Here is an 11,961-nt window from a genome sequence, read left to right as displayed (position 1 = left end):
TTCCGATGGCTTTACTTAGGGGTAGGTTGGATCTCTTCTTAGTTTTCCGATGTCTGTTCAGTCGGCGTTTTTTAAATGTCACATTTTTCTATTTTGTATTCATTTCCCATGTTACTGCCATGCTCTTCAGTTTAGCAGCACCATGAGTAAAGAGGCAGAGAGCTCTTCCCTGCAACAGTCTAGTCTAGCAATCCATCTGTTTGTGGTCTTGTGCTAAAGATAAATTACATTAATGGCTAAGCAGAGCCATTTTGGGAAACTGCATGAAATTCCCATTTTAAAAACCTTCCTTTTGCTGAAAAAGACTGTTTTGAAACTTGTTTCTTCCAGTAGAAATCCTCCTCAACACAAAACACAAAGAAAACCTCTCCAACCCCACCCTTTGAAAATTGCTGGAGTAAAAATTTACCTAAATTCTAAATAGTCAGTCCTGCCCTAGGTTTCTACACATTTTCAGTGTTTGTTGGGAATGGGAGAGGTGTATTCTTCTTCATTTAATTGTGCTGAAGTTGTGAACTCTTAGAAAACAGGATTTTGCTACAGAAATGTAAACAGCTCACAGTTGAAACAAACTCAAGTAGTTTCCTACTCTTCCAGGGTTCTAGACAGTGAAGTTTCTCTCCTTTCTCTCTTTAAAACAAAATTAAGATTATATTAGAACATTTATATACGATACTGGTTAATTATTTTTGTCAAATATAACTGACTTGAGGAAAAACATAAGTTTTGTTTGTGGTTGTTGGTTGTTTTTTTGTTTAGTTCTTCCGTTTGTTTGTTGGCTTGCTTTTTCTGCCTCTCATAAAACTCTTGATTTTTAAGGAGTTTTTAATCGAAAGGTGATCTGGAATGAATTTAATTACTACTTATTGTATGTACTATCTGACTGATAATAATATAGGAACAGTATAACCTTTAATACAGTTTCCTGGATGTGAAAGAAACCCAAACTATTAATTCTTCATATTCAGGGAGTAGCGCAGACTTGGTATATATGCTTATGTATATGAGCATATATATCCATACACATACGATTTGTTTATATTCGGGGTGAATACACCATATTTTCTTTTTTAAAAAAAGCAATGCAGTGTGCGTATGATGCGCATTGAAAGGTTCTACAATGCAAGTACGATACGAGCAGGGCGGTAACGTTACGACTAGATCGCTTCCCAAGAACTTCAAGCAGCTGGTATTTGTAAAAGTGCTAGGGAGTGCATATATTGGGGGAAAAAAAACAATTTGTGCTCTACCGGATCAATGCTGGCTGTCGTAGAGAGGAGATCAATCTTGCAAATCAGGGAATACTGTAATATAAGCGTCTTCTTTCAGTCAATGAAGGTTAGAAAGGGGCTGAGCAACAGAGGAATACTGTCTGGAGGCAATCGATATTAATTATAAATTTATAACCTTTATACTACCCTTCAAACAATACTTTCTAAAAGGGAGCGTTTCAAGCTTTCTTTCGCCTCGGAGAAGAAGTTTTCATACCAGAGTAAAAATTTTAATCTGCGCTTTTGAAGCTCTCGAGCTGTAATCTCGCCGTGATTTTTCCTTTCTCGGCTCACCGTTACTGCAGCCCGGATCTGTGGCATCTGTGCCAGCAGCTGGAGCTTCGGAATAGCTCTTGGGCAAAGATGCAGCCGTTGCAAAGGTGCCGGGAAGGAGAGGGCTTCAGGGCTCGACAGCAGGTGCTGCCGCGTGGCCCGGTCGTGCTCTGCAGCAGCGAGTTGTGGGCGAGCGGGCTCCGAGCATCCCGCCGCCGCTGTGTGTTGTTAGGGAAGAGGACTCCGTTCTAGGAAGTAGATTGTCGGAAGCTTGAAAGGAGACCTTGATGGAGGTGGGTGCTAAATGATATTTTCTCATTATTATTTTTTTTTTAATCTGTGCCCTTTGTCAAGACGTTTGGCTTTCAGTGAGCCTGAAAGGCAGTCAGAATGGATGTAGGAATGGAAGAGCATGGGGTACAGAACTCATATCAACATTAATCATTCTACGAGGACTAACATCCAGGTCTCTCAGCAAATTTCAGAGACTGTTCTCCATTATTTGCATGATTTGCGTGGCTACGCCTGCTGAGAACGTGGTCAAAATCAGAGTCCTGACTGCCTGCCAGTGGCTTACAGGCACGGTGTGGAGTGATGCTAGGGTCCCTTTGCTGCTGGAGCTGAACTTGTTCTGAGAAGTGAAAATTGCCAGGCAAGAGTGGCATTTTCAAGCCCCCCAGAGACCTGAAAGCGCACAGGGTGGTTCACCGGGTTCTAGCTGTGACCAGAGGAAGTTCTGTTAGGTACAAGCTGTCCTTCTAACTGTGGGTGGTGGCCTGCATTTGCTGCATTTAATTCTAAGGAGGCTGATTCCTCACCCTTACCCTTCTACAGAGTGAGGGTAGCTGAAGAGGAGGCATGGCCAGAATTTTAACCATGTACCAGTCTCCACAGGAGAGGCTGTTATTAACCAGAAGCTCCGAGAAGAGTTTTCATTTGTTGCTTTTTTCAATGCATGTGAGCCTCAGTTAGCAGGAGCGCTGTGGAGGTGTGCTTGATTCAAACTGGTCACTTCTCTGACTATTGCTCTGTATTTATTTTTCTTGCAGGGTGCTTTTTTTGTTTGTCCAGTGGTTGTATGCTTTTTAGAAAACTATCTGCAGTGTGTTCTCAGGTTTGTTTTTTAAAATCCTTTTCAGGAGGTTGACGGTCCTTCTAAGAGGATCCAAATGTTCTCTGTTTAGTTTTTCATGACATAGCCTGATTTTTCACTTATTTAGTAAATTATAGATGACAGATGCCAAGGCACATAATGCGTCTGCTCTCTCTGTTTCAGCGGTATGGAGTTGCCAGAATCCAATTAAAGAATTGCAGTGGAGTGGTCCATGGAGAGACTTTATTTTGGCTACTCTTTGTGAGAGCCTTTCTTCAAGTTATCCTCCTCTTCCTTCCCTCCTCTGCACCCATGTCCCAAGTCACATGTGTGCAGTACATATCCTCGTGCTTCTGATTTCAGAGGTACCAGTTTTGCCTGCTCAGGTTTTTGTAAGTGATTCAGTGAAAAAGAAGGGCCACCTTCATGGCAAGCCCGTCCATCCTTACTAACTTTACCTCCCAGCTTTCCCAGTTCTGCTTTCTCAGAGCTGGTGTGTAAGCGGCGCGGTGGGACCACGTTATCTGTTCCTGGTGATCTCGTGCGGTGAAGAGTTGGTTTCCTTAGGTACGTTGGAGGACTCTGAAAACACACACACACACACACAGGAAGAAGGGGGTAGTTCCAGCTGCTTACTCAAAAAACAGCTTAAAGAGTTTTATTGTTGAAAGCACGATCAGCTGCACCCCGGGTCAGGATTGAGAGGCCAGAGGAGGAAGAGGACGATTGATGTCTTGACTGTCTTCTTGGCTGCTGGATGAACTGCTTGTGTGCCACCTTCCTTAACTGCCGTTAGTCTTAGATTTGTTTTTCCAAAGTGCCCCAGTAAAAGATGTAAATGCTGCAACATCAGCCTTGTCCAAAAGAGTCACAATTCAGAGGTGGCGATTTGATGATTTCGAGGAAGACGACCAATGCAATACAAATATTACTGCGTCGTACTCTTGCTCTGACTCTCAGCCCGTAGCAGTTAGCCCATGTTTAGGCTGGGGAAAAGCTCAGAGATGAGGGCTGAAGAGAGCGTAGGTGTGAGAGTATCGCAGGGGCTATCTTTTGTGGTCGTTCAGCCACAAGCAAGTCCAAATGACTTTGTTGGGGGCTCTTCTCGTGTTTGTTAGGATGTCATTACCCCTGTGGTACCAGCCTTACGTATTCAGTGTCAATAAATCTAGAAGAGCATGTTATAGGAGGCTTTGAAATGTTTCTTTTTTGTGCCAAATACGTTCCTGCAATTCTTTCAGTCGGTCATCATACTGTCTCCAGCGTCGGAGGTTTTCAATGGCTCACCGCCAGTTATAATTCCTTCCGTATTGCACACGGTTTGCACGGCTTCATGTGCTGAAAGCTGAGTGTGAAATTTTGTGGGGCATCGAAACTCCCGTCCTTTTAACTCTTCAGTTTCAGAATATTTGCAAGGAAAGTGGCAGCGTTGTTTAAAATGTGTTCATTTTTAGAAAAAATACAACTACGATGGGATCTGCGTACTGTTTATTTTTTCTCACAAGCGAATACGTGTTAGCCATTCACTAAACACCAGATGAATATCACTTGAAGTAGTGCTCCTGCAGACTTAAAATCAGCATTTGACTGAAAAATGAAATATGCTGAGGTAAGATGAATAACTGCTGTTTTCTCATGACTCGTTATGCGTGACTCATGGCAGTATTCCATTTCCCAATGGCAGAGATAGATGCATCTTGCTTAATTGAAGCAAGTCTCCTTAATCTTGGAGAAACTGAGCTCGTTATTCACCAAGAGTAATTCTGATGCTTCTGCGTGACGTCGTAAGGTGTGCGTCTCAAAAACTGCGGCAAATGCTGCGATGCGGAGGGTTGGTTAGCGATGAGGAGGGTAGGGGACCCCAAACTGGGAGAATTCTGGAAATTGCCATTTTATGTCTACGAAAGAGAACTTTTAGCTTCCTGTAATAGACTGAAAAGAACAATCAGGTACTACCATAGTGGCAGGCGCACCCCTCCTGCCACTAAGTGTTAAGGATCTTGTGGCATTTCTTATGAAAATTGTATTTTGCCCCTTGTCAGTGGATAAAAATACCACCCAATGTGTGATGCTCTGCAGCGTGCTTGCTGGCTGTGGGCAAGGCAGTTTCTTTGACCTTTGACAGATGGTTTTTTTCTTAGATACGTACATAAACGGCGCTTTTACATTTTATTTTCTTTTTTCAGCGTGTGAAGCACAATTGTAGCTGTTATGTACTGTGCCCGTGTGCCTTGGCGAGTTGGTGACAGAAAGAATAAGCGTGTTTTCTGTGTGCATTTTCTTTCGTAGTACTAAAGCCGCAAGTAAAGGAGGGTGTCTGGGCGAGGCGGAGCTGTCATTCCGACGTTTCGCAGTTGCTTGTGTAAAATCCCCACTTACTGAAATGCAAAATTACACCTTTATCCCCATATACCAGTGTAAGATATTGTAATGACCGCTTTTGCTACATTTGAGGGTAATTTGTCGTGACTTTTGTATATCGCTTGAAAGGGTAAATCTGGTAGTTGTTCAGTAGTGGCTTCTGCAAACTCTACAAGTAGCGATGAGGTCATGAATCATGTGAATTCTTTCATGTGTTTTGAAAGAAAAGGCCACTTTAGGCAAAGCTTAAATGCAACCATATGCCCATACCTTGGGAGTTTTCACTGAAATCTGACAACAAAATTGCTGTGGATGTGATTTGTTTTCCAAAGAAGAAACTGCTGATTTTAGAGCAGTAGTCTAGCAGAAGGTAACTTGCGGATTTTCTCTGGTTAGGTGTAAAAATGTTTATTGATACAAAATTGGTAACTAGATTGGTTTCAGTAAGATTTTGGTAATTCTTAAAGGCGCTATGTGCCTTTGTTTCCTTTTAGAAGAAAGAGGGAGCAGTTAAAATCAGAAGAACTCCTGAGGAAAAAAGAATACTGAGAAAAATATGCAAGGTGGAACTCTTATCCTTTGGTACAACTCTTAAATTAGCAGAGAAGTATCTATTTAGACTTTTTCAACCATGAAAAAAATCTTCACAGCACAGTTTATTTCCCCGTTGAAGAAAAGTAAGGGCTTTTCCTCCTTGACTTTTCCATAGTGATCTTCGTAGTCGAAGCTGAGCGATTTGGCTTTTGGAAATAACGTGAAAACCTCAATTAAACGTCATCTGCCGATATTTGCCTCTCTTGTGAAGAGGGCAGGTAGCACAAGTTGCTTCGGGGGCTGAAGGGAATGTGCCCTTTAGCACTTCAAATCTTCAGCGCCGCGCGTGATTGCGACTGTTTTAATGTGATTCCTCGGAAAGATTACTGAGAAATCCGTGGGTTTGCATAGCAGCAGCGATGTAGAGAAAATAGATAGCGGTGGCTTCTGTTGTGACTGATGCTGTTAGGCCTGACCATCCTTAATTTCCTCTTTAAAATGGGATCGACTCCAAATTGCTTAAGAGAATAATTGATTTAAAGGAGAACTTATGTTACTTAACTCATGGTTTTGCTTTTTGGTTTTTTTAAATACAGGGACACAATCATAAGTTTTGACAGGTTTTTTTTTTGTTATTGTGAACTTCACAGGTGCTCCACAGGGAAAAAAATTACGCTGCAGTAAAACCTCGACCTTTTAAGAAGTGTTAAAATGTGTGTCAGTCTATGGATTAAATTGTGCTAGCCTGTTAGATGGTTATAAGTCGTTCTATTCCAGAAAAAGCTAAAGTAGATGTTTCCCCACATACAAGTATTGAGGGGAGAGGTATTTGGAAACGATGTAACATACTCTGCTGCCTTTCTCCTCAAAATCTGAATCCTGAAAACAGTTACACAAAAGGTTGACAGAAGGGAATTCCACAGGAAATAAAATGTGTTTGGGAAGAAAAAATGTCTAATTGTTGCCTAACTATTCTACTTGTTGAAGTCGTTTGTTTTGTGTGTGTCTGTTGGTTTGGGGGGGCGTCACTAAATTGAGGGGGGAAGAATTATCTTCTTAAAAATGAATGGATTGGCTACAGTTTGAAACGTAAAGTCTTTGCCTTAGAATTGGTTGGTGTCTTAGTCATGTCAATAAACTGAAGAAATCAGCTAAACTGATGAGTTCAAAATCATTTTTTTGGATCCTAAATATGTGTTTGTTAATGCAGGCAAGAAGACAGCAAGACCCTAGTCCTGGCTCTAACCTGGGGAGTGGCGATGATCTCAAACTACGTTAATCGACCGCAGCAGGCGTAACCACGGCTCTGCACACGTGCATTGCTTCGACTTGGCAAAGGATTTAATAAAAGACCAGAAACTGTGATAACTGGCTAGACTATGGTCTGTTTCCTGACCTGCGGCAGTCAGAACCACCATGAGCTGCCATGGTTTGCACTATGTTTATGTCACAATACCTGCATTTCCCATTTTAAGCATGTAGCCAGTGGCAATTTGAAATTTGGAGTTTTTTTCTATGCAAACTTATTTTTGTTGGCACTATTTTAGTGAAATGGAAACTTATGCAGCTATAAAACCTTTTTTTTTTTTCCCTCAACTGTAATAAAAATTGTTACTTAAAAATAGGTCAAGATATTACAGATTTAAAACATTTTTGGGGGGTTGTTTTGTGTTTATTTTAAACTGCTGGAAGCCAATGCATTCCAAGCTTAATTTTTTTTAATATGAGCTCTTGGAATTTTGACTGGTCCTTATTGTGCTCCTGCTTTATTTTAGGTATGCATTCTTATCTTTCTTTCAGTTGTCCTTTTATTTTTGTCTTTTTTTTCTGAATTTGCAAGACCTTCTTTACAACTGCTGACATTATTTTGCATTATTTCCAAGCAAAACCCAGTGAATCGGAGCTGTTGGAATCAGTTTTCAAACTCTGTGGGTTTGTAAGCGTTGCAGTTGCAGTATTCTTTTAACTGCTAACAATCCGTTGGTTCCACTTCTTAAATGGTAAAACCTCAAATTGTGTGTTTTCATGCATTAATGCGTTCTGCCCCTGTACCTGTCTAGATTTTATTGTGTTCCGAGTGAGTTTGGGTGGTTCTTATACCCCTGTATATAGTACTTTGCTGAAACTCATAGGAAGTCGCAGGCTGGCTTCCGTTTTATTCAGGGATTTTTTTTAAATAGTTCTTAAAAGGGATACTGCAACTCTACAATGGGATTCAACAGCGCATTAGAACTGGGAACAAGAGCGATCTGTATTAAATCACGTTTCAGGTAGCTGCTTTAAGTATATTTTGTATCTTGGGCTTTTTGTAACGTTGTGCCGAACGGTGAAAAGTTAAGACGAGGTCGTGTGCAGAAAATCTCAGACTGGGCACTTCTCTTAAATCTTATGCAAATGAAGACAACATTGCAGTACCTATCGTGTTTTCTAACAGGGTAAGGTTTGGGATGAGTTAATCTGTGTGAATTCTCTCGTTTTCTTTGGGGTGACGGTGAATGGACCTGTTCCAGATTTATATTTTTTTTTCATCCACTGTTTGAAGAGAATCGATTGGAAATGTGATGTCATTTGGCTCGTTAAAAATGTGGTGCTTTGTGTATGGCCCGATCAATTAAAGTGTCACTGAAATACCTTTTTAAAACCAGTGATCTGACTTGAGTATCTTAAGAACTATTTTGAAGGTCTTGTGTGGTTAGAACAGTTAAATCTTTATTAAATTCTGTAATGAAGATAATCACATTCCTCATTCATAGCAAAAGAATTGATGCAGAAGAGGTCTTGCAAAAGTGTAACAGGTGTCAATGTGAAGGAGACTCTGTGTTATTAATACGAATATTTAACATTCACTTCAAAATGTCAGTAACTGTCAACTGTGAGAATGTCATCAAATAGAAAATATTTTGATACTTCGATTTAAATGTGATTCACCTGAAAGATAACCTTTTTCACTCTGTGGCCATGTATTCTTGCTCTTCTTCCCCCCCTCTTCCTCTTCCAAGAAACAATTTTTTCTAAAGCGTTTCTGCAATGAGTTATTTAAGGGACACACGCATGCGTCCGCACGCATCCCCGGCCTTGGGTCCTCTCTGCCGTCTGTGTATTTTTGATGGAATAGTCTGAAGATTTATTTTCAAAGGGTTTTTTTTTCCCTAACGTTTCAGATGGTGGTTTTAAACCACGAGTACACAGGAAATTATGCTATCGGATATTAACGTCGCTATCTTTGTGTAAATACTGAACTTTCCCTATCATCAGTTAGCATCCTGCTGCTTTAGATATCTTAATGCTGGCATTAAGATCACAAGCCCTTACCCTCCGCTGGTTAGCGCAGACTTTTTAAGGTGCATTTTAAGTTATTGATGCAATTTGATATTTTTCGTAATTTCTATTTAAACTGAAGTTGCATCATCTTTCTTGAATTCATCTCCTGTAAGAGTTGCCTTAAGCTACAGGATTGCTTTTGCTACTTTTTGTGTTGTACGTTTAACTTTCATAATAAACTTCCGTGTAGTGAAAAACAAGTTGCCATAAAATTTATTTCTTGACGCCCACACCGACATGTTACGTGGTTTTGGGGGAAGATTACGGGGGAAGATTACGTGTTTTTTGGGGTAACTTTCCAGCCTCCTGCAAACTCTGCGTTGCCTTGTGTCCGAGGTTAAAGCAACAGTGACATCCAGCGGTCACCGAGTGGTGGGGACTGTCCGGTGTGCGTCACGCTCTCAAAACCTTTAATGCGAGGGCATATGGTGGGGAAAATGAGGATTTTTGCGATGCCCCAAAACTCTGGTGGATTTTTCACAACTGCTATGCCCTGCTTGCTCTTAAAGCATATGTCTACTCAAGTAGCCTCTTAAAAAAATTCTTAAATTTAAAAAAATTCTCCAGATTTCGCCTCGTTGGGTTGTGTGTTGTGGGTGCATCCTTAGGGCAGCTGTTGAGCCTCGCTGATCGTGCTGCTTTGGGAGGAGGAGGAAGACGAGGTGGTGTTTGCACGTTGAGATTGAGGAAACGGGGAGATGTGGTTCAAGTGCTGCGGGGGGAAATACGGATGTTATGTGCTACACCTGAAAACCTGAAGCTGCTCATGTTTTGGGTGGTGTATTTTCAAATATCTGCTATTAAATGGCAGCAGTGGTTACAGACCCAAGTCACGTAGAGGATTTCTTTATTAAGAGCTCGAGACCTGCAGTCTGCTTTGAAGGTGTTTGCGTGCAAAAGGACAAAGTTAGACCTTATTTCATGCTTCTCAAATCTGACTGTAAGCAGAGAGAGACGAATAGAAACTGCACTGACTGTGACCTGCGGCTCCTCGGAAGATAACTCTGTAGTTTGGGAGTGGGGTAGCTTTTAAAACAGGTAAAAATGACAGACTGTGGCCCCTTGGGTTCTGTGCACCTGTCGGCACGCAGCATCTTTGTTGGCTACTGCAGGCTCTGCCGTCGAAGCAGCTCGTTTTGAAAGGTATGTTTAAAGGGCAGCTAGTAAAGCCATTCGATAACAGTTTACCCACAAGTTCATGGCCAAGGTACATCACATGTAAAAAAAAATCCTCCTGTACGAGGTGGAGAAGGATTTTAAAAACATTACACATTTAGTGTGGCGCGGGGATTGGCTGTGTTTGACTGCTGGGGACGCTGGAGCTTGCTGTGATGGGGAAGGATGTCGGTGACCTGGAGCCCAGCCAGAGCAGGTGAGGTGTGGTCACTTCTGGCTTGCTTTTTTTTATTTATTTCTTGCACAGCCTATTTCTAGCCTGGGAGAATCCGGAGTATTCATTGAACTTTTCTAAACCTGAACAAACGGGATTCCTATTCTCTCTTGGAGTCAGCAGCTGTCCCCTTTTGGGCTCCTGGTCCCCCTTTTGAAAGCAGGGAACTGTGAAAATGAAACCTTGGGTGAAAAAAGCAGCTTTTCTGTTCCTGCGGATCTGCGACGTTTTGTCTCATAATAAGTCTTGTTCAGGTAAGAACCGGGAAGTTAAACGAAGGAGACATGGTTCTGGAAAACTCCAAAATTGCATGGCCTGGACTTACTTGGGTTTTTTTGTCCGCTGATAGTTCAGGACTCCGCTCTGTTGCAGATATATTTAGCAATCCATCCTGCCCGCATAGAAACAGGACCAACTTCTAAAAAGTTAACGTTACTTTGTGACGACATTTCCAATGCAAATAAGAGAATGACAAAAATGGCTCCGAGGACGAGAATCGCAGCGAGAAGTCCCAGCAGCGCGAACATTTGCATAGGCAACGCTTCTCATAACTCATTTGCCTGACATCCTGTCTTCGCCCTGCCACGAAGTGTAAATCCCAGGACATGCATATTCATCAGCTGCTGCGCGCTCGGAGCTGCTCGGGGTTTAAGTAACTTTATTAAATAGCTTTTTCAATTACAGGTTGAGATAAGTGAATTTGCAGAATTGCCTTGGGCTCATTCCTTAAAGCTCAGGAGCAAGTGTGTGCGTGGGGGGGAAAGTGGAAGAGCTGTTCCCTTGGTAGGAGGGGAAGAAATGGGCAACAGGAATGTTTCTTGCTCAGCTCTGTGCTTCTTGCTCGCCCTGGTCCACAGTTTATCGCAGCTTGTGAGACTTTCACTTAAGTCTTTGTTGATCCCCACAAGTCTTTGCTTACGTCTTTGTTGATCCTTGTCCTTGTGACAAGGAACTCAGTGTTTTCCAGCCTGTTTGACTTGATGACAGTGAGGGATGCGGGTGTTCTCGGTGCTCCCCTTTCCCTCAGTCTACAGGCTGTCATTCTCTGCTTCTCACAGGAACTGGTGGCCCTTACCTGCTCTCACCCTTTGCAATCTTCTCTTTCTCGCAGCAGGTGATGAGTTAGCTTGAATACAGAAAAACCTTCTAGAGCTGGAGTAAAAGTTTGGACCTGGAAGCTGAGGAGCCTTCCAGCTTGCTTTTCCAGCTGTTATCCGCTGGTTTGTGGGAAGACACTGTCCCTGCGAGCCCTGCCCGCTTGCATCCACCAACCCTTTGAGCTTTTGCTCTTCATACTGTGCAAAAATCCTGCAAAGTCCAGGTGGTGAATAATGAGCAGCGTAAGAGAACGAAGACTTTTTTGGCCACTGGATGCCCTTGGCCTTGATAGCTTCCTTGGCAGCAGCGATGGCATCTCCGTGACTCTGCAGGTCCTGCTCCTCAGGGAGATCTTGGCTGCGAAGAGCCGAGGATGTACGGGAGGGAAATAAGCCGGGTCACAGAAGAAGCCACGTGAAGGTGGGTTTAACCACAGAGGTTGGGCTTTGCCTGTGGGAAGCAAACAGGTACCAGAGCACATCGTGTCAAAACAGAAATTGGGGTGGGTGGGAGGGAAGGGGGGACCCGCCAGGGCAGGCATTGCTGACACCGACCGCGCCCTTCAGGTCCGGTGAGCAGTGTGGCGGCGGGCCCCCCCCCCCGTTTGCGCAACGCGGGGG

The 11,961-nt window shown here is 42.7% G+C and overlaps 1 protein-coding gene across 1 annotated transcript in view; it reads left to right on the top strand.

Moving 5' to 3' along the window:
- CBFB (core-binding factor, beta subunit) overlaps window positions 1-7,175 on the top strand; it is a gene marked incomplete at its 5' end in the record, with an annotated part of 32,777 nt that extends 25,602 nt beyond the window's left edge. Inside the window, one exon of the mRNA XM_009869097.1 lies at window positions 6,743-7,175. Within this exon, the coding sequence (XP_009867399.1) occupies window positions 6,743-6,811 (69 nt within the window). The remainder of the gene's footprint in view (window positions 1-6,742) is intronic.
- Window positions 7,176-11,961: the final 4,786 nt, after the last annotated feature.

This window comes from Apaloderma vittatum, unplaced genomic scaffold, assembly GCF_000703405.1.
Source record: "Apaloderma vittatum isolate BGI_N311 unplaced genomic scaffold, ASM70340v1 scaffold4965, whole genome shotgun sequence".
Lineage (NCBI taxonomy): Eukaryota > Metazoa > Chordata > Aves > Trogoniformes > Trogonidae > Apaloderma > Apaloderma vittatum.
Note: the sequence above shows the minus strand (reverse complement) of the source record. Positions and strands in the feature narration are given on the sequence as shown.